Genomic DNA, 22,482 nt, shown 5'->3' with positions numbered 1-22,482 from the left:
TAATAGCAATAAGGCACCTCGGGGATACCACGGCTAAGGGCTGTGTCCAGGCACTCTCTGTTGCGTCACGCATATGAACAGTCTTTAGCCGTGGTATATTGGCCATATACCACACCTCCTCGGGCGTTATTGCTTAAATATACCACTGCTGTCAGCCAGTCAGCATTTAGGGCTCAAACCACCCAGTTTATAAGTAAGAACAGTATCTTGCAAGATTCAATAGTTGGAATTGTAAGAGTTGTTGCCCTGTCCCTTTCTCTGTGATTATCATTCGAATGGAATAACATGGAAATGACATGGAAAACAACCACTTTTTGTGAAGTATTAATTTAACATTCTTAAAAAACACTTAATGTGTTGTACATAGGCTGGACATCTAGGTTTGTACCTGTAGACTTTCCATCACCATGAAGAAAAACAATGAACAGTACAGTAATTGAGTACATTGAGACATCAAGTGGTTTGTGATGATGCGGCTCAGTTGGTAGAGCATGGTGTTTGCAATGCTAGGGTTGTGGGTTTGATTCCCATGTGGGACCAGTACGAAAAGGTATGCACTCACTACTGTAAGTTGCTCTGGATAAGAGCGTCTACTAAAATGGAAAAGGAATGAATAGACCATTTCAGTTTTCACATAGAAATAAGTTGCATTTGCAAAGTATTTAAAAAATATATTTTTATATTCCACAAGTTTTATCAGATTAACTGTTTTGTACAGATAATTATCAGACTCAAGTTACAAATGCTGGTAAACACACAAATGCATTTAATGACATTTTTTTCTCACAAAAGTAGTGCACTGGGCCTTTACTAGTCCTTTATTAGCAGACCTATATAGAAATCTGCATTCCCCCAGCACCCCCAACCCAAAACTGCTTCCTGCGGCTATGCTTGCATCACTTGTATTGCCTGGACTTGCAGAACAAAACGAAATAAATTATAGCCTACATAAAATGTTATTGCAATTACAATGTGCTGTCCATGATTCCCAAAAATGTTGATACAAAACATGTAAAGAAATCGTGATTTGCTTTTAGCCAAACTACTAACTAACTTTTTAAAATAATATGGCTATGGAATAGACAATCAAATAAATAACATATACTGAGAAAAAAATATGAATGCAACATGTAAAGTGTTGGTCCCGTGTTTTATGAGCTGAAATAAAAGATTCCAAGAATTTCTTCATACGCACAAAAAGATTATCTCTCAAAATGTTGTGCACAAATTTGTTTTCATCCCTGTTAGTGAGCATTTCTCCTTCGCCAAGATAATCCATCCACCTGACAGGTGTGGCATATCAAGAAGCTGGTTAAACAGCATGATCATTACACAGGTGCACCTTGTGCTGGGGACAATAAAATCAACACAGAGTCATGGATTGACACGTGTATGACACACACACACACACACAGATGTCCGTCCGTTGGAGAGGATGACTCATGCCGAAGTCACAGAATGTCCAGGGACGCCCACCGGCGTAATATGATACCTCAGTCAGCCCCCTCATCCCTCCCCCGTCTACAGGAGACACACATACTGCCATGTCACCAGTGGAGGGGTCAAAATCATGATATCACTTCCCCCCTGACTGTGTCAGGGGGGAAGTGTAAAACCATCTTGAGCCATGTCAAGTCTGATGGTACAGTAGGTTGTTTCATGAGCTGAAATAAAAGATGCCAGGATTTTTCTATTCGCACAAAAATATTATTTCTCTCAAATTTGGTTGCATCGCTCTTAGTGAGCATTTCTCCTTTGCCAAGATAACCTATACACCTGACAGGTGTGGCATATCAAGAAGCTGATTAAACATGATCATTATACAGATGTACCTTTTGCTGGGGACAATACAAGGCCTCTCTAAAATGTGCAGTTTTGTCACACAACACAATGCCACAGATGTCTCAAGTTTTGAGGGAGTGTGCAATTGGCATGCTGACTGCAGGAATGTCCACCAGAGCTGTTTCCAGAGAATTTAATGTTAATTTCTCTACCAAAAGCAGCCTCAAACTTTGTTTTAGAGAATTCGGTAGTACGTCCAACCGGCCTCACAACCGCAGACCACGTAGTGTGGCATCGTGTGGGCGAGCGGTTTGCTGATGTCAACATCGTGAACAGAATGCCCCATGGTGGCGGAGGGTTATGGTAATGGCAGGTATAAGCTACGGACAACGAACACAATTGCATTTTATCGATGGCAATTTGAATGCACAAAGATACCGTGACGAGATCCTGAGGCCCATTGTCGTACCATTCATCTGCCTCCATCGCCATTATCATGTTTCAGCATTGTAATGCACGGCCCCATGTCGAAAGGATCTGTACACAATTCCTGGAAGCTGAAAATGTCCCAGTGGCCTGCATACTCACCAGTGTCACCCATTGAGCATGTTTGGGATGCTCTGGATCAACGTGTTCAACAGCGTCTTCCAGTTCCTGCCAATATCCAGCAACTTCGCACAGCCATTGAAGAGGAGTAGGACAACATTCCACAGGCCACAATCAACAGCCTGATCAACTCAACGTGAAGGAGATGTGTCATGCTTCATGAGGCAAATGGTGGTTACACCAGATACTGACTGTTTTTTTGTGTTTTTTTTAGGTATCTGTATTCCCAGTCATGTGAAATCCATAGATTAGGGCCTAATTCATTTATTTCAATTGACTGATTTACTTTTATGAACTGTAACTCAGTAAAATCTTTGAAATTGTTGCATGTTGCGTTTATATTTTTGTTCAGTATATTTATCTCATAGTCTGTATAGTGCCTCCAAAACAGTATGACTAGTTTGGTTAAGATAGCCTATGGAAAATTGACAGAGATACCCAAGCATATTCAAATTGTTCATGTTCACATTTTATCATACATAAATCTCAACGAGACTGTGGAGCTGGCTCAACTTCCCCTTTGACACCTTGTTTTGACTGGCATCTGCATATTGCCGTGGCAACGACGCTGATGTAGCAACTTGTTCAGCAGACACACAGCCTGCTTCGGCCCGTATCTGGAGCTGGTGTTACAACATTATTAACCATAAAGACAACAGGTTGTTGTTTAGTTACTTTAAAACCTTCACAAGACGCATCTTGTACATTAAATATCAAAAACTTCAGGATGGACTATTTTCAGTCCATTTTTTAAATTCTTATGACAGATGTTGTCATTAGTGATAGCTGGCAGATGAGATAAAAGGGCACTACAAAGTAATCAGTGTATCACAGCAAATATCTTTTAATTTTGTTTTAGCCAAACTATTAACTGGCTTTTTAAAATGATATGGCTATGGAATAGACAATCAAACAAATAACATATCTATCTCATGGTCTGTAGAGTGCCTTCAAAATAGTATGCTAGTTTGGATGGGATAGCCCACAGAAAATAGATAAAGAGATACGCAAGCATATTCAAATCGTTCATGAAAAGCAGGGATCATAAAGCAATCTCACCGACTGTGGAGCCGGCTCAACTCCCCATCCAGACCTTGTTTTGACTCGCCTCTGCATGTTGCCCATGGCAACGACGCTGATGTAGCACCTTGCTCAATGTGCACACACTGCTGGTGTCGGCCCGCCTCTGGAGCAGGTGTTACAACAAAAGCATTAACCGTAAAGACAATAGGTTGTTCTTTAGTAAATGTAAAACCTTTACAAGACGGATTGCCCTGTTGCTGTGTGAGTGGGACGCCTCTGGCCGGGTGGAGAGGTGCCGAAGTGCCCCTGAGGACTAATGGACCAGTAGCTTTGAGGTTAGCACATTGGGACAACATTGGGTCGCTGGTTCGAAACCAGGAGCTGTGCCCTTCAGCAAGGCACTTAACCTCAATGGTGAACCCACTCCCTGTACGTGTCTAACGGGGTGTTGGGATATGCAAGAAATAAGCACCCCCCAAATTACTACATACTACCTTCTTGGTGTCTGTGCCCAATAATGTTTGTACCATGTTGTGCTGCTGCCATGTTGTGTTTCCGCCATGTTGTTTTCATGTGGCGTTGTTACCATGCTGTGTTGTCATGTGTTGCTGCCATGCTATGTTGTTTTAGGACTCTCTTTATGTAGTGTTGTGGTGTCTCTCTTGTCATGATGTGTTTTGTCCTATATTTTTCATCCCAGCTCCCGTCCCTGCAGGAGGCCTTCTGCCTTTTGGTAGGCCGTCACTGTAAATAAGAATTTGATCTTAACTGACTTGCCTAATAAAAATATGATTGTAAAGCCATTCAATGCATCTGCCCCCTAGCCTTACTTGCAGGTGCTTTCCGCCTAGTAATCAGTAATCTAGAGCAGCTGCTCCCATAGGCCCCAAATCTGGCATCCCAACGACATCACCATACAAGACAATAAAGGACAGGCTGTCATTACTAACACAGGGCATTCCGAAGTTTTCAGACCCTTTGTTTGACTTTTTCCACAATTTCTTACATTCTTACAGCCTTATTCTAAAATTGACTGAATTGTTATTTTCCTCATTCATCTACACACAATACCCCATAATGACAAAGCAAAAACAGGTTTTTAGACACGTTTGCAAGTATCACATTTACATAAGTATTCAGACCCTTTACTCAGTACTTCATTTTACGATTACAGCCTCGAGTCTTCTTGGGTATGACGCTACAAGCTTGGAACACCTTTATTTCTCCCATTCTTCTCTGCAGATCCTCTCAATTCTGTCAGCGTCTCTGCACAGCTATTTTCATTTTTCTCCAGAGACTTTCGATCGGGTTCAAGTCTGGGCTCTGGCTGGGCCACTCAAGGACATTCAGAGACTTGTCCCAAAGCCACTCCTGCATTGTCTTGGCTGTGTGCTTAGGGTCGTTGTCCTGTTGGAAGGTGGTCCTTCGCCCCAGTCTGAGGTCCTGAGCGCTCTGGAGCAGATTTGTGTCAAGGATCTCTCTGTACTTTGCTCCGTTCATCTATTCCTCCATCCTGACTAGTCTCCCAGTCCCTTCCCCACAGCATGATCAGAGTCCTTTAGGTGACTTTTCGCAAACTCCAAGCGGGCTGTCGTGTGCCTTTTACTGAGGAGTGGCTTCCGTCTGGCCACTCTACCATAAAGGCCTGAATGGTGGAGTGCTGCAGAGATGGTTGTCCTTCTGGAAGGTTCTCCCATCACCACAGAGGAAATCTGGAGCTCTGTCAGAGTGACCATCGGGTTCTTGGTCACCTCCCTGACCAAGGTCCTTCTCCTCCAATTACTCAATTTGGCTGGGCGGCCAGCTCTAGGAAGTCTTGGTGGTTCCAAACTTCTTCCATGTAAGAATGATGGAGGCCACTGTGTTCTTGGGGACCTGTAATGCTGCAATAATTTTTGGTACCCTTCCCCAGATCTGTGCCTCAACACAATCCTGTCTTGGAGCTCTATGGACAATTCCTTTGACGTCATGGCTTGGTTTTTGCTCTGATATGCACTGTCAACTGTGGGACCTTATATAGACAGGTGTGTGCCTTTCCAAATCATGTCCAAACAATTGAATTTACCACAGGTGGACTCCAATCAAGTTGTAGAAACAAAGAATTATCAATGGAAAAAGGATGCACACGAGCACAATTTCAAATCTCATAGCAAAGGGTCTGAATACTTATGTAAATAAGGTATGTTAAATTCTTAATAAATTAGAAAATATTAAAAACCTGTTTTAGCTTGGTCAATATGGGGTATAGTGTGTACAGTTGAAGTCGGAAGTTTACATACACTTAGGTTGGAGTCATTAAAACTCATTTTTCAACCACTCCACAAATTTCTTGTTAACAAACTATAGTTTTGGCAAGTCGGTTAGGACATCTACTTTGTGCATGACAAGTAATTTTTCCAACAATTGTTTAGACAGATTATTTCAGATATAATTCCCTGTATCACAATTCCAGTGTGTCAAGACGTTAACTTAAACTAAGTTGACTGTGCCTAAACAGCTTGGAAAATTCCAGAAAATGAAGTCATGGATTTAGAAGCTTCTGATATGCTAATTGAATTCATTTGATTCAATTGGAGGTGTACCTGTGGATGTATTTCAAGGCCTACCTTCAAACTCAGTGCCTCTTTGCTTGACATCATGGGAAAATCAAAAGAAATCAGCCAAGACCTCCACAAGTCTGGTTCATCCTTGGGAGCAATTTCCAAATGCCTGAAGGTACCACGTTCATCTGTACAAACAATAGTACACAAGTATAAACACTATGGAACCACGCAGCCGTAATACCGCTCAGGACGGAGATGTTTTCTTTCTCCTAGAGATGAACGTACTTTGGTGCGAAAAGTGCAAATCAATCCCAGAACAACAGCAAAGGACCTTGTGAAGATGCTGGAGGAAACAGGTAGAAAGTATCTATATCCACAGTAAAACAAGTCCTATATCGACATAACATGAAAGGCCGCTCAGCAAGGAAGAAGCCACTGCTCCAAAACCGCCATAAAAAAGCCAGACTACGGTTTGCAACTGCACATGGGGACAAAGATCGTAATTTGAGAAATGTCCTCTGGTCTGATGAAACAAAAAAATAACTTTTTTGCCATAATGACCATCGTTATGTTTGGAGGAAAAAGGGCAAGCCGAAGAACACCATCCCAACCGTGAAGCACGGGGGTGGCAGCATCATGTTGTGGGGCTGCTTTGCTGCAGGAGGGACTGGTGCTCTTCACAAAATAGATGGCATCATGAGGGAGGAAAATTATGTGGGTATATTAAAGCAACATCTCAAGACATCAGATAGGAAGTTAAAGCTTGGTCGCAAATGGGTCTTTCAAATGGACATTGACCCCAAGCATACCTACAAAGTTATGGCAAAATGGCTTAAGGACAACAATGTCAAGGTATTGGAGTGGCCATCACAAAGCCCTGACCTCAATCCTATAGAAATTTGTAGGCAGAACTAAAAAAAGTGTGTGCGAGCAAAGAGGCCTAAAAACCTGGCTCAGTTACACTAGCTCTGTCAGGAAGAATGGGTCAAAATTCACCCAACTTATTGTGGGAAGCTTGTGGAAGGCTACCCGAAACATTTGACCTAAGGCAATGCTACCAAATACTAATTGAGTATGTAAAGTTCTGACCCACTGGGAATGTGATGAAAGAAATTAAAGCTGAAATAAATATTTCTCTACTATTATTCTGACATTTCACTTTCTTACAAATAAAAGTGGTGATCCTAATTGACCTAAGAGTTTAAATGTATTCGGCTGTAAACTTCCGACTTCAACTGTAGATTGATGAGGATTTAAAAAAATGTTTTTATCCATTTTAGAGTAAGACTGTGCTGTAACAAAATGTGGAAAAAGTCAAGGGGTCTGAATGCTTTCCGAAGGCACCGTACATAGGACTATTTGCAATGGATACCACTATGGTACAGTGCCCCTTTTACAAGTTTCATGCTGCACAATTAACTTACATGTTTACAAATCACAAAATGATCAGTTCTAATATAAAACATATTTTAATTTTGAAAGGATGACAAATGCAGGAGTTTTTAAATACAAGTCAAATAGCACTTCCACAGCAATGAACAGCTTAACGCAAAAGAGTGGACCAGCGTGAACTCAAAGTATGACTGCATATCAACCCATGTGGGAAATCAAACCCCTGATCTCTGGTGAGGTCAGAGACCATTAGAATCATGGGAAAAAAGGTCTAGTTCTTTTTAAACGTGACTTTTTCAAAGCCAGAATTTACTGCAATGTCAAACACCTCTATTACATAACAAAAAAGGGAAAATCCGACTTATCCATTTTACAGAGCAAACAGCATTCCCGCACCATACAATTCCCGCTGACAAAAGGGACAGATTTAATCTGTGCATTTGCTTTTGTTTACAGTCCATTTCATGCACATCAGAGGAGAGACTCGCTGGCTGCACATGCAATCCTAAATTACCACAGTTGAATATTTTGTATGTTGTAGAAAGAGACATAGAAGCTTGTACAATGCAAGCTTCATAATTAAAGAATTCCCCTCTATGATCCTATCTTGAAAATTGAGGGATCAAACAAAGATACTTCTACAGTTTGGATATAAGCAATAACACATTTTGGGTCAAAGATACAGGGAATATTTTTTAATTAAATTGGAAGATCGCGTGTGACAATTCAAGCTCTTGATCAAAAACATCCATCAACAGATGAGCAAACCTGTAAAAACAAAACTAAAGAATAAACAATTTGTACATTCTAAAGCTGAACCAGGTTAAAGACAAATAAAACGAAAAGTGTATGGAAGATTTGGAGGAGGAAGGAGGGGTGTGACCGGGCTTCAAGACAGTGGCGGGGAAAGCTTTCCAGCTTTCCTCATGGAACGCAGTGCCTTCTCTCGCAGGTGCTTCTCCAGGTCGTCCAGACGCTCTTCTACTTCACTGTCTGATTCCTTAAAGAAAGGTAGCATTAATTATATCATATTTCGGTTACGTTGCAAGGTAGGTGTGATCATGCCGCAGGATGCTTCATCAAAGTAATAGAAGAAATACATTAGCTGATGACGTGCAATAAATGATAGCGGTGTACCATTCAACTTCTACAACCAAGTCTAATTTGTTCATTTTGATTGAAATAAATGTGATGCTTAGATGTAGGGCTGGGCGGTAAACCTTATTTACTACAATACCAGTCAAAAGTTTTAGAACACGTCATTCAAAGGTTCTTTATTTTTACTATTTTCCACTGTAGAATAATAGTGAAGACATCACAACTATAAAATAACACATGGAATCATGTAAACTCAGCAAAAGAAGAAACATCCCTTTTTCAGGACCCTGTCTTTCAAAGACAATTCATAAAAATCGAAATAACTTCACAGATCTTCATTGTAAAGGGTTTAAACACTGTTTCCCATGCTTTTTCAATGAACCATAAGCAATTAATGAACATGCACCTGTGGAACGGTCATTAAGAAACTAACAGGTTACAGATGGTAGGCAATTAAGGTCACAGTTATGAAAATTTAGGACACTAAAAGAGGCCTTTCAACTGACTCTGAAAAACACCAAAAGAAAGATGCCCAGGGTCCCTGCTCATCCGAGTGAACGTGCCTTAGGCATGTGGGACTTGTTGGATCAGAGGGTGAGGGCTAGGGCCATTCCCCCCAGAAATGTCCGGGAACTTGCAGGTGCCTTGGTGGAAGAGTGGGGTAACATCTCACAGCAAGAACTAGCAAATCTGATGCAGTCCATGAGGAGGAGATGCACTGCAGTACTAATGCAGCTCGTGGTCACACCAGATACTGACTGTTACTTTTGATTTTGACCCCCTTTTGTTCAGGGACACATTCCATTTCTGTTAGTCACATGTCTGTGGAACTTGTTCAGCTTGTCTTAGTTGTTGAATCTTGTTATGTTCATACAAATACTTAAGTTTGCTGAAAATAAACACAGTTGACAGTGAGAAGTTTCTTTTTTTGCTCAGTTTAGTAACCAAAAAGTGCTCAACAAATCAAAATATATTTGATACGAGATTCTTCAAAGCAGCGACCCTTTGCCTTGACTACAGCTTTGCACACTTGGCATTTTCTCAACCAGCTCCATGAGGTAGTCACCTGGAATGCATTTCAATTAACAGGTGTTCCTTGTTAAAAGTTCATTTGTGGAATTTCCTTCTTAATGCGTTTGAGCCAATCAGTTGTGTTGTGACAAGGTAGGGGTGGTATAAAGAAGATGGCCCTATTTGGTAAAATACCAAGTCCATATGTCAAGAACAGCGCAAATAAGAAAAAAGAAACAGTCCTTAAGACATGAAGGTCAGTCAACACGGAAGATTCCCAGTACTTTGAAAGTTTCTTCAAGTGCAGTTGTTAAAACCATCAAGCACAATGATGAAACTGGCTGAAGAGGACCGCCACAGGAAAGGAAGACCCAGAGTTACCTCTGCTGCAGCACATAAATTCATTAAGTTACCAGCATCAGAAATTGTAGCTGTTGGAATCAGCTAAACTTTGAAATATTAAATAAATGATAGAGACAAAGCCTTGAAAAAAGAAAGAGTTTGTAAAAAGCCAGAAGGCTTTGGAATGTGTTTGATGGAGGAGAGGAGAGCTCTGTGTTGATATAGGAAAGACAGATGGATATCTGTGGATTAGGAGGTGAGGGGTGAGGTCAGTTCCCCTTAAGGGAGCAATCAGGGTTGGTATCTGGTTGCCTTCATTCCTGTGGGGGCATAAACTGTAAGGAGGTGTGTCTTAAGTAGGATGTATATAAACTGTGTCTGAAATGTTTTGCTGTCTGATTTCAGCTGTACAGAACCCTTGGGAAGAATAAACTTGGTTAAAGCGTCTAGTGTCCATGGGTTATTTACTCTGAAAAATAGAACCTAACACAGCCCAAATAAATGCTTCAAAGAGTTCAAGTAACAAGACATCAACTGTTCAGAGGAGACTGCGGTAAAAAAGAAAGAAAAATTTTCTAAAAAATCAAAATCAGGCCTTCGTGGTCAAATTGCTGCAAAGAAACCACTAAAAAGACACCAATAATAAGAAGAGACTTGCTTGGGCCAAGAAACACGAGCAATGGACATTAGACTGGTGGAAATCTGTCCTTTGGTCTGATATATCCAAATGAGATTTTACGTTCCAACCGTCGTGTCTTTGTGAGACGCAGAGTAAGTGAACAGATGATCTCGGCATGTGTGGTTCCCACCGTGAAGCATGGAGGTGGTGTGATGGTGCTTTGCTGGTGACACTATCAGTGATTTATTTAGAATTCATGGCACACTTAACTAGCAAGGCTACCCCAGCATTCTGCAGCGATAGTCCCTCTAAACGCAAACCAGATGGGATGGCATATAATTTTTCCCCCAACAGGACAATGACCCAAAACACACCTCCAGGCTGTGTAAGGGATATTTGACCAAGGAGAGTGATGGTGCTGCATCAGATGACCTGGCTCCACAATCACCCGACCTCAACCTAATTGAGATGGTTTGGGATGAGTTGGACCGCAGAGTGAAGCAAAAGCAGCCAATAAGTGCTCAGCATATGTGGGAACTCCTTCAAGACTGTTGGAAAAGCATTCATTAAGCTGGTTGAGAGAATGCCAAGAGTGTGCAAAGCTGTCATCAAGGTTAAGGGTGGCTACCTTAAAGAATCTCAAATAACATTGATTTGTAGTAACTTTTGGTTACTACATGATTCCATGTGTTATTTCATAGTTTTGATGTCTTCACTGTTATTCTAATATGTAGAAAAATAAAGCAAACCCTTGAATAAGTTAGGTGTCCCCAAACATTTGACTGGTACTGTATATACACCGGTACTGATGGATGGACCAGTTTGGATTTTTACTTTACCTTTCTACAAATTGTATATTAATGTATGGTTTGTTAAATGTAATAACCACAGATGAAACTGGTGAAAATATGAAAATTATGGCAATTCTCAGTTTTTACCACCAGTAAGTTCAACAGCTGAGAACAGCCAACTTGCTAGCAAGAGCTTTTAAATGCAGTCAGACTTTCCTATGAATGCTCGTTCCGTCTTTTTAGTCTAGTCTTCCTTGCTCCTCTGTATGTGCACATTCCCAATAACTCACAAACCAAGCCCATGCCACCCACAACAGAGCCTGCCTCTAACATGCAGTTCCGAAACAATCTTTTGGTTTGGTCCAACAGAAACAGTTGTATGGATATAAAAAAAAAACTTTGAGACATTGTATTACTGTAATAAAGAACATAACCATTCTAACGATACCCTGTTTATGTCTCAATTCCCCAAATTGTGCGCAGAGAAGACACTACTGAAAACAGGAATATCAATGAACATCGATCCTGGAAGATTGCTACGTTTGTCAGCGCACGGCATGAAGGTACCGCTAGCAGCACTTTAGCCACAGTGTAATGTGGTAGCCGTTAAGTCTGTTTTGTAAATTTGAAATTAGCATAAAAGCATATAAATATGGAATTGCCAACGCGTTCTCATTCTGTGAAATAAGCATCTTCTTATCCAGCTATGCCACTTGATTTCAACATTAAAACAAAGTGAGCAGGTTAGCATGCTGTTCAAACAGGTGGAGATCACTTTCCTGTCTAACTGTTCTACCTTGATAGCTAGCTAATAGATCCAAGTTGGCTAGAATTGAAATATACTGCTAAAAAAAATAAAGGGAACACAAACACATCCTAGATCTGAATGAAATAAATCTTAAATACTTTTTTCTTTACATAGTTGAATGTGCTGACAACAAAATCACAAAAATAATCTATAGAAATCCAATTTATCAACCCATGGAGGTCTGGATTTGGAGTCACACTCAAAATTAAAGTGGAAAACCACACTACAAGCTGATCCAACTTTGATGTAATGTCCTTAAAACAAGTCAAAATGAGGCTCAGTAGTGTGTGTGGCCTCCACGTGCCTGTATGACCTCCCTACAACGCCTGGGCATGCTCCTGATGAGGTGGCGGATGGTCTCCTGAGGGATCTCCTCTCAGACCTGGACTAAAGCATGGATGGAGCGAGACATGATGTCCCAGATGGGCTCAATTGGATTCAGGTCTGGGGAACGGGCGGGCCAGTCCATAGCATCAATGCCTTCCTCTTGCAGGAACTGCTGACACACTCCAGCCACATGAGGTCTAGCATTGTCTTGCATTAGGAGGAACCCAGGGCCAACCGCACCAGCATATGGTCTCACAAGGGGTCTGAGGATCTCATCTCGGTACCTAATGGCAGTCAGGCTACCTCTGGCGAGCACATGGAGGGCTGTGCGGCCCCCCAAAGAAATGCCACCCCACACCATGACTGACCCACCGCCAAACCGGTCATGCTGGAGGATGTTGCAGGCAGCAGAACGTTCTCCACGGCGTCTCCAGACTCTGTCACGTCTGTCACGTGCTCAGTGTGAACCTGCTTTCATCTGTGAAGAGCACAGGGCGCCAGTGGCGAATTTATTAATCTTGGTGTTCTCTGGCAAATGCCAAACAGCCTGCACGGTGTTGGGCTGTAAGCACAACCCCCACCTGTGGACGTCGGGCCCTCATACCACCCTCATGGAGTCTGTTTCTGACCGTTTGAGCAGACACATGCACATTTGTGGCCTGCTGGAGGTCATTTTGCAGGGCTCTGGCAGTGCTTCTCCTGCGCCTCCTTGCACAAAGGCGGAGGTAGCGGTCCTGCTGCTGGGTTGTTGCCCTCCTACGGCCTCCTCCACGTCTCCTGATGTACTGGCTTGTCTCCTGGTAGCGCCTCCATGCTCTGGACACTACGCTGACAGACACAGCAAACCTTCTTGCCACAGCTCGCATTGATGTGCCATCCTGGATGAGCTGCACTACCTGAGCCACTTGTGTGGGTTGTAGACTCCGTCTCATGCTACCACTAGAGTGAAAGCACCGCCAGCATTCAAAAGTGACCAAAACATCAGCCAGGAAGCATAGGAACTGAGAAGTGGTCTGTGGTCCCCACCTGCAGAACCACTCCTTTATTGGGGGGGGTCTTGCTAATTGCATATAATTTCCACCTGTTGTCTATTCCATTTGCACAAGAGCATGTGAAATGTATTGTCAATCAGTGTTGCTTCCTAAGTGGACAGTTTGATTTCACAGAAGTGTGGTTGACTTGGAGTTACATTGTGTTGTTTAAGTGTCCCCTTTATTTTTTTGAGCAGTGTATAAAGATTAGCTGGCTACTCATCAGCACATGGGCTTGTGCTTGGCAGATTGTTTATGAGACCTGTGTTAATTTTCTATAATGCATTCGCCTGCTAAAAGAGCTTGGTCATTATTAGTGGCTGTGAATTGTTCTGGTTAAATAAGTAACAAAAGGGGCATTTTCATAGAAAGACTTAAAAGCCAGATCAGTGACTACTGCAAAAATGGCAGGTTAAACTATTTTGATAAAATCATTTATTCGTGGGTCCTATGGTTGTGGAAGGCTGACTGTTTGAAATGCAGTGTATTGACCTGTAATTGTACAACAAAGCTAATTGAGAAAACATCTAGATGGAAATTGTTAGGAATAAAATGTTGATTTTATTTTTAGGCCTTACTGCCGTGCCCTAATTGAAGTTTGATTGAACAGTATCAAACAATCAGAATGGAGAAGGACCCATTGAAACCACTTACAATTTATTTGTTGACACTCTAGTGTCATTATCAAAAGGAAAAAGTAAATACTGTCAAATTTGAAAAAATAATATGCCCTCATTGCCCACCCCTACTTAGACACTAGTGGAGCTGATATGTGAAGCAGGCTAAACCCCCTCAGTAAATCAGAAGAGTAGACTTCACCTTTTTAAGGTCGGAGTCTACATCCTCTTCCATCCCCAGGTTCTCCTGGCCATCCCCAGCAGCCACCAGCACTCCACTCTTCTCCTTCTTGTGTTTCTTGTGCTTCTTGTGTTTCTTCTCCTTCTTATGTTTCTTCTCCTTCTTATGTTTCTTGTTTTTCTTTCCTCCAGCCTCGGTGTCTGAATTCTGAGATGGAGAGGACAAAGCAGAGTGACTATAAGTGCATAAGTATTTAATTGGCAGTTGGGCCATTCAGTCAGTTGGGCCAAGAAGAGGGTGTGATGACGCACGTCATTGGTTAAACTATTTTACCGTCGACCACCACGTCAAGTCATCATAGTATTAGTACACAGAAACACACAACAGCTGTTACTCACATGAGAACGCTTCCCCAACTAGCCACTTAGTTGAGTCAAACATTTTTAAATCTCACGTCATACTATTAACAGACAGCAGCTTTAAACTCACCTTGTTTGGAGAAGGGCTGCCAGAGCCGCTGCTGGCCATTTTGGCCAGAGGGGCTGATGGCGAGCCACTGGCTGAGCAGCCCGATGAGGGGAAGCCTGAGGCTGGGGCCGGCCGCTTCAAGGCTTCTGGTTTAGGAGAACCAGACGGTGACCTTGATGACGCTCTCCTCATAGGCTGGGGGCTCTGAGAGGCTCTGATAGGGACAGAAAAAAATTACGTGACATCTGGAAAATACATCTAAAAATAGTGGTGTGAGTTGTTGCTGTGCAGCACCTGCTTTGGCATCAATAAGACCAATTAGAAGCTGCTTACCTCTGGTTCTTGCGGGGCTCTGGTGTCCGGGACACCCTGCGGATTGCCCTGTTGCTGTGTGAGGGGGACGCCTGGCGCCTCTGGCCAGGTGGAGAGGTGCCCGAGGAGTCAAAGCGCCCCTGAGGACTAGTGGACCCACGCATGGCCCGACCACGGTTGGCAGGGGAGGGGGAGAGGCGGTTACTGTGAACAGCAGGGGGGGAGCGAGTGTCCCGGCCTGGCCGGTTGGATGGGAGCATGGGGCTCCTCCTGAGTCGGGGGGGAGAGGTGGGGAGGGGAGGTGTGCGTCTCTTTTGGGGAAGGGGACTCCTGCGCTTCGGGGACCTGGAGGGACGGCGCTTGGGCATCGGGGAAAGGCGTTTGGGAGGGGGAGACCCCGATAGCCTTCTCTTCTGTGGGCCCAGGGGAGTAGGGCTGTAGCGCCGCTGGATGGGGGGAGAGTAACGTCTGGGGGAGGGGGAGCGTCTGCGAGGAGGTGGAGAGGGAGACCTGGGGGAACAGAGGAGGACATACGAGCCAAGTTATTCTTTGATTGTCAGGTGTTGAACACAATTTTGGACAATGCTCAGTACTGAGGGACTCAGAGGAAAAAAAGAAAAGTATCAAAAGGTTTTTTACCTGCGTCTCGGAGGAGAGGGAGATCTGCGACGGCGTGGGGGAGATCTGCGTCCTCCAGGAGAGAGGGAGCGTCTTTTTCTGTAGAGGGAAAACAAACATTTAAATGAGGAACGCATTATGTGGGCAAAACCTGTAAACTTTAATCATGACAGTGAGAGAGGGATAGGAGAAACCGTCCATAGCTGACCTGGGGGAGCCGTCCCTGTGTCGTCTCCTGGGGGAGGAGGGGGAGCGACTGCGCCTCCTCCTGACATTCCCGTTCCTCGCCGCTGGCCCCCCGCCCGGCCTCTTGGACCCCTCGTCCTCTGATGAGGAGGATGATCCAGTATCTGTAACCAATCCAAAAGTAGACAGCACACGTCATTTCCCAGTAGCAACATAAGGTGGCCGTTTAAAAGGAAAAACACCTAGATGGGGATTTGGGCACAACTTCGAGACCCACGAGATGAGGGTGCAAGATGAGACGGCTAGCAAAAAAGATGGGGTGAGGGACAAATAAAAACAATTATAACCTGAAGACGTCTCCCGATTCTGCCTGCGATACTGACGTCGCTGCTGCACAGGATCTGCGGTAGCCCCTTCTGAAAAGCAAAGCAGTGAGTCTCCATTCAGTGATAGAGAAAACACAAAGATCCACCCACACCCATGGTGCATCACACCACACAGACAAACACTAGAAGGCAGACCCACCTGATTCCGATGCCTCAGAATGCCTGGGTTTAGGAACAGGAGACAGTGAATCATTCCTTGATCCTGGTTTCTTCTTTGAACCTGAAAATCAATAAGACGTTTTAAGGGCCCAAAGTCTTTCCAGCAAGATTCATTCACAAATACACTTGCTTGTATAATACCACTGGTAGGACTGATACATTCTGGTTTCAGCAGCCTGAAAAGAGGTTTATGATTCAGTAGTTTCCATTAGTCATGGCCTGCCATTAAGCCCCCGCCAAAGACTTCAAGTGTCATACTGCTGTAACAAGGCCTGCCTAGGAATCAAGTCATCCAGGGATTTGAGATAATGAAAAATACGTTTCCAGGTCACTGAGTTCAACAGGCAAAGGGCATCTTCTGGCTGTATAGACATAGCCACCCCTGGTTGATTTTGTAGACGAAAGATGTATGTGTATCACACTCAGAGACTGATCATGTGTCACTGACAAGGTGAGGGAGTCCCACATCTGAGATGCTGAGGAAGTTCGATAGGGATGATGGGCCGAATTCATTACAGGGCTTTGTAAACTCTGATAGTACGTAATGTACATTAGAGCAGGTGGCATGGCATGTAGCTATATCTAGAATCGAGAGAAGTAAGAAAAACCAACATACCTGCTGATCTGGACGGGGAGGCTGAGTACCGGCCCTTTCTAGCCCGAGGGGAGGCAGAGCGTCGGGCCTTCCCAGAGGGGCTACCATTGGGGGCTCTTCTCCTGGAGGGGCTGAGGGAGGGATCAGCTGCATGGCCGCGGGGCTGTTTCCTGGGAGGCGTGGTTGACGTTCTCTTCATGGCCTTCTGAGGTAAGTGAGGCGTGGAGGAGTTGCTCCCAGAGGATGATGGGGAGCGAGAGCGCCGCCTATTGGACAAACAAAGCACAAATCAACCACAATGCAGGTTTACATGCTGTTTGGTAAGTTGGCTAGTTAATGACAGCTTCCGTGATGGACACTTCGGCACTCTGCTACACTTGCATGGCCCTCCACTCACCTGCGGACAGGGGAGCGACTGCGCCTGTGTCTGGGGCCTGGGGGGCCACGTCTGGGGGGGCTCCTACGACGAGGGGACATCCGTCTCCTGGGGCTCGGCCTCCGGCGTGGGGAGTAAGATCTGGAGCGCGATTTAGGTCGTCTGCGGGAATGGGAGCGAGAACGATGGCGGGGCCTGTCCCTCCTGCCGTCCTTCTCCCTAGGCTTGGGCCTCTCCTCCTTTTTAGAAGCCTTACCTGGGGAGGGTTCTTTGACCTTCATCACAGAGTCAGGTAGCACAACCTCAGTGTGCGGCTTCACCAAATCACTTGAAAATGAAAAACATACCACAAATTAGATTCAATTACTTTTAAAAAAATGTAGAATTGCCAAATCAGGAAAAATCACATCCCTGCATATTGCCAGATATAGTCGGTGCTCAAACCATCATCTTACCTGGTGGAAGAGGCCTCCTGAACGACTGGCTCAGGTACAGCGCTCTCAGAGGTGTCAGGCTCTGGCTGGGGCTCCTCAGTGCTCTGGGGCAAGGTAACACTGACCAGGGTGACAGCTGGGGCTGTTGGTGGAGGGGAGCTGCTGGGACTGGGCTTACGCCTCGGGGAGCGGGAGTGACTCCGCTTTCTCTCCCTCTTCACTGGAGACCGTCGTCGTGGAGACTGTGACCTTGACTTCCTCCTGTACGACAACAAACAATGTGATAAGAACAAATGCCATATGAACCATCTTTAAACATTTCGATGGACGTTGATTTCAAGGGATTTTATTTAATGTGATTTTCTCTCACCTTCTGGGGCTCTCTCTTTCTCTGTTATCTTTGTTTTCCTTTTCCTTCTTCTCATCAATCTTCTTCAGAGAGGCAAGCTTCTCCTGCTCAATCTGCAACAAATAAATCTTATTGGTCGCATACACATATTTAGCAGATGATATTGCGGGTGAAACGAAACACTTGTGTTCCTAGCTCCAACAGTGCAATAGTACCTAAAAACTCACAAATCTAAAGGAATGGAATTAAGAAATAAATAAATATTATGTAAATAAAGACACCAATGTGGTGATTGTGACTGGTTGCTCACCTGTCTCTGTTTGATCTCCTCTTTCTTCTGTTCCAGGAAGGCGGAGGGGATACCGGCAATGTTGTCCTGGGCACTGAGCAGCAGAGGCCACAGGTCCCTCATAAACTCTCTGGCATTCTTCCCATTCAGGAAGCCCGTCAGGTTGATCTGCATCATCTTACTGTCCGGGTGCTGCAACACACACCAAGGGGGAGAGAAAAACAACACACCAATTTAACATGGAGGGAGAACTCGCGAGAGCGAGGGGGGGGTCTCGCTCAGACGACTGCCTTCCCCTTTGTTTCCTCACTAAGCTACACCTGCCTGCTAAATAAGGGCAGCCATTTTCATAACAAAAGACAATAGCTACAGTATATGAACCCTGGGTCCCAAAGCAGACAGTCATTGCAACCTAACAAACTTTTGTTGACTTGAGGCTGTGATTCCTTATCTCCACCCCAATAGTTAGGTAATTGAAACCCGAAACTGAGAATAGCTGAGGGGAGACAGAAGTGCTACATCATCCATGTAAAGGACACCCACTGCATGCATCAAGGCTGACTTAACCTTCATAAAATATAATCTAATAAATATTTAACTATCCCACCCATCACCATTACTGTCAATAATCTTGATCATAAATAACTAGTCTTCCTGTCCTGTTGTTCTCGGCCTCCCCACAATCTATTCTTTGAGAGATGAACAGATATCCACAAAACAGAGTGCATCAAAACCCAAAACTGCAAGTACAGTCCCGGTGTCTTCAGTGTGTCCCGCGGGATCAGTAGGTATGGAGCGCCCGAGTCTCCTGCAGAAAGAGACGCTCCCTTGGCTTGCTTCCGCCTCCCTACTGCTTGAGACTCAACCACCTTCAGTTTATTGTTATATCATTTATCTAAATTGCAAGAGACGAACAAGCAATAATGAGTGCACAAGACATTTAAAAAGGGGTTTTTATTTCAACATCTAAGTCAAGAATGAAAGTTAGATACCCTTTTATCTAAATAATAATGACTAATAAGGACTTTTATCATTACTGTGATGTTATAGCATTTAGCTTAATTTAAAAATTTTATTTTTAAACATAATTGCACAGAAATGAAAATCGATGAGGCGTAGTTGAATGTATTTTTCCTCCCAGTAGTAGGCTAAAACAGATAGTACCTTTACGAGATTCCAGCAACATATTAGTATGAATAAAAATCATCCTAGGATTGCTGTGAGTCATGCACCATTCATAAAAATAAGTTGATTAATTATTAGGCTATCAGTACAATTAAGCATGTCCTTTTTCTACATCCAAGGTTTCATCCAGTGTATTATATCAAATTTCCCCTTGAAGTCATGTTTTATAGGCCAAATGCTACTTAAGTGAAGAAGAAAAAATAAAGGCAAGTATAATTTGAACCATGCAATTGGACTTCCCAAATTGAGGGGCAATGAAATGTAACAAACTGGAGGGAAAACTTGGACAACAAGTGCACTGATGCAACTTATAATTTATGCAGAATAGGGTCCATGTGCATTGCAATGGATAATTTTAAAAGCACCGTTTTTTCCCCACAGCCCAGAATGAAGATACTACAGATGTTATTATACTCTACTCAAATAAAATGAGGATCAATAGCCTAACAATTTCACTGTATCCTCAACTTTAACACACTCCAAAGATAGGATACAGAGGAGATATAAAAGACAAACTAGTGGCGCAATTCAAAGGTATATGGAGAAAATGGCATGTTTCTAACACTAGCAAGTGTTTCTATCACTAGCATGTTGATCCCTGACCATAACTCACCTCAAACCACACACTGCATCAGGGAGTTGGGCTCAGTGACACTTTGGGCTCAGCAGAGAGCTAATAAGGTGTTGGTGCTATACTTCTGATGCAAGGTATAACATCCATATTGGTTCAGGCCTTTTGAATCATAAATCACATCATCATTAGAAAACTGTGGCACAAAGGCACTTTGTCACATATCACAGCAACAACTTTGTGTCATTCAAATTATGTATTTTTCCTTTACACTGGACACCGGTGGTAGCTCTTTCCCCATCTGCATTTATATTGCGTTTTTTCTAAGCAATACACTTTGTTACATCAACCCATCTTTGCCTCATTAAGTTTATATAACTAACAACTGATGTATGTACAAGAAAAGGAAGGAATTGGAGTCAATAGTATTACCTTTTCTTCTAGCTGGTTAAATATGAATTCTATGACGACATCATCCTCAAACCCCAGGATCTCCGTCACTCGCTGAGTGATCCAAGGTTTGATGACCTCTAGGTTCACCTTGGTCATATCCACCTAGGGAAGGAAGAATTAATTACCAACTTAAACACGTTCCACACTTAAACAAAAAATAATAATAATAATAATAAATAAATGTTTAAAAAAAATTCAGGCTAAACAGAAGCTACAGCCAATACCATATAATTAGTTGTGGGAACACTGAGCATTCAATTAGAAGATGTGCTAAAAGCAGTGTTGTTGTTTATCATACCTTCTTTTCCAGACATTCTGCAAATTTCAGTTGCTTTAGAAGTTTCTTCTGCTTGTTGCTGAAGCGATTGTCCTGTTCTGCACTTGTGCCCTGTATGAGACAAGTACAAAACAGTTTACATAACTACTATCTATATTAATTACTTCAATGATAAATGTTGGTTCTTTATTATTTGTACTTGTCCCTTTAGCAGAAACTAGCTACCTGTCACGAGTCACAACATGGTTCAACATAACATAAACTAGCTGCAACTTTTGAAACAAGACTTATTTGAATAGGTGTCAAACAAAGTGGAAAATAAGTACCTAGCTAATCAAAACCCTTGTTATGGAGATAAATGTGGGTTTATGTTGCTAGTCTGCCAACTACACTGAAAAAAATATAAAAAATTGTTGGTCCCATGTTTCATGAGCTGAAATAAAAAATCCCAGAAATGGTCCATACACACAAAAAGCGTATTTCTTTCAAATTTGGTTTACATATGTTCGTGACCATTTCTCCTTTGCCAAGATAATCCATCCACCTGACAGGTGTGGCATATCAAGAAGATGATAAAACAGCATGATCATTACATGCTGACGAGTATTTCTGTCTGTAATGAAGCCATTTTGTGGGGAAAAACGAATTCTCATTGGCTGGGCCTATGCCCCCCAAGGCCCAACCATGGCTGCACCCCTGCCCAGTCATGTGAAATCCATAGATTTTATTTTATTTAAATTGACTGATTTCTTTATAGGAACTGTAACTCAGTAAAATCTTTGAAATTGTTCTATGTTGCGTTTATATTTTTGTTCAGTATAGTTGTGCTAATCTCGATGTGAGCTGAGGCCCGAGTAGACATGCCCCGCCTCTTGTCTGGTTAGAATAAACCAAACCAATTTTGCAACCAACAAGTGTAATACTAGGTAACACATGTCGCTAGTTATCACCTATAGTTACTGTACATAAGTAATGAACATTGTTTGAAATGAAAACACACAACCTACGCAAAATATAAATATATCTAGCTAGGCTAGTTTAATGCAGCCGCCATCTTTACATTAGCTTCTCATTGCAGCGGAATGGCGCACGAGCTCGTCTGTCTATAATGGCACATATTTACAAACCCAAAGGAATGTACTATACATTTGGAACACCATTCAACAATTAATAGTAACATTGTAAATATCTTACGCGGAAGAATCCCGCGTCCATGTTATTAGCCGAGAAAGATGTAAAAGCGGAGTCTGGCCAAAGACTTATTAACAAACCCCAGCATACAACGCGCGACAGAACACCTCCTTTACAGCGGAACGGAAGAAGTGAATGGGACTATGACGAAATCGTTTTGTTTTTTTTAGCTGTTAGAGTTGTACTTATCTTTTTTTAGTTACTGTTGCCAACTTACATCGACCTATAATTTAAATATCATACATTTTGTCGTGAATAGTATGTATATGTTGCAGCCTGATACCACAGATAGAACAATGAACCATATATTTCACCGGATGTATAAATGTGAGTCATTCGGTTGGAGTTACCGCTCACTACCAAATATGGTGTTGAGAGGAAGCTCGGTGACCGGCAGTGGATTAACGTGGAGCGAGATGAATGTTGGCCGACATTCTTCTAATTTTCTCATCGATTAAACAT

At 43.0% G+C, this 22,482-nt stretch overlaps 1 protein-coding gene across 5 annotated transcripts; it reads right to left on the bottom strand.

Annotated features, from left to right (window-relative positions):
• Positions 1–7,407: 7,407 nt before the first annotated feature.
• On the bottom strand, positions 7,408–22,329 carry LOC106579139 (serine/arginine repetitive matrix protein 1). Of its 5 annotated transcripts, none has more exons than XR_006769197.1 (16): positions 22,024–22,329; positions 20,851–20,940; positions 20,532–20,654; positions 18,365–18,535; positions 18,076–18,167; positions 17,727–17,966; positions 17,293–17,598; positions 16,917–17,161; positions 16,281–16,361; positions 16,103–16,171; positions 15,778–15,919; positions 15,591–15,668; positions 14,973–15,461; positions 14,661–14,853; positions 14,193–14,406; positions 7,408–8,339 (listed from the first exon to the last, which is right to left on the bottom strand). XR_006769197.1 is itself a non-coding variant. In XM_014158769.2 (16 exons), the coding sequence occupies exons 1-16, from the start codon at positions 22,042–22,044 to the stop codon at positions 8,236–8,238; spliced, it is 2,637 nt and encodes an 878-aa protein (XP_014014244.1). In that variant the 5' UTR covers positions 22,045–22,329; the 3' UTR covers positions 7,408–8,235. The 5 variants fall into 5 exon arrangements, 4 of the variants coding, with proteins under 4 accessions (XP_014014244.1, XP_014014331.1, XP_045571103.1 ...); XM_014158769.2 differs by having other exon boundaries at positions 7,408–8,346; positions 14,193–14,378; XM_014158856.2 differs by having other exon boundaries at positions 14,193–14,378.
• Positions 22,330–22,482: the final 153 nt, after the last annotated feature.

This window comes from Salmo salar, chromosome ssa01, assembly GCF_905237065.1.
Source record: "Salmo salar chromosome ssa01, Ssal_v3.1, whole genome shotgun sequence".
In the NCBI taxonomy this organism is placed as follows: domain Eukaryota; kingdom Metazoa; phylum Chordata; class Actinopteri; order Salmoniformes; family Salmonidae; genus Salmo; species Salmo salar.
Note: the sequence above shows the minus strand (reverse complement) of the source record. Positions and strands in the feature narration are given on the sequence as shown.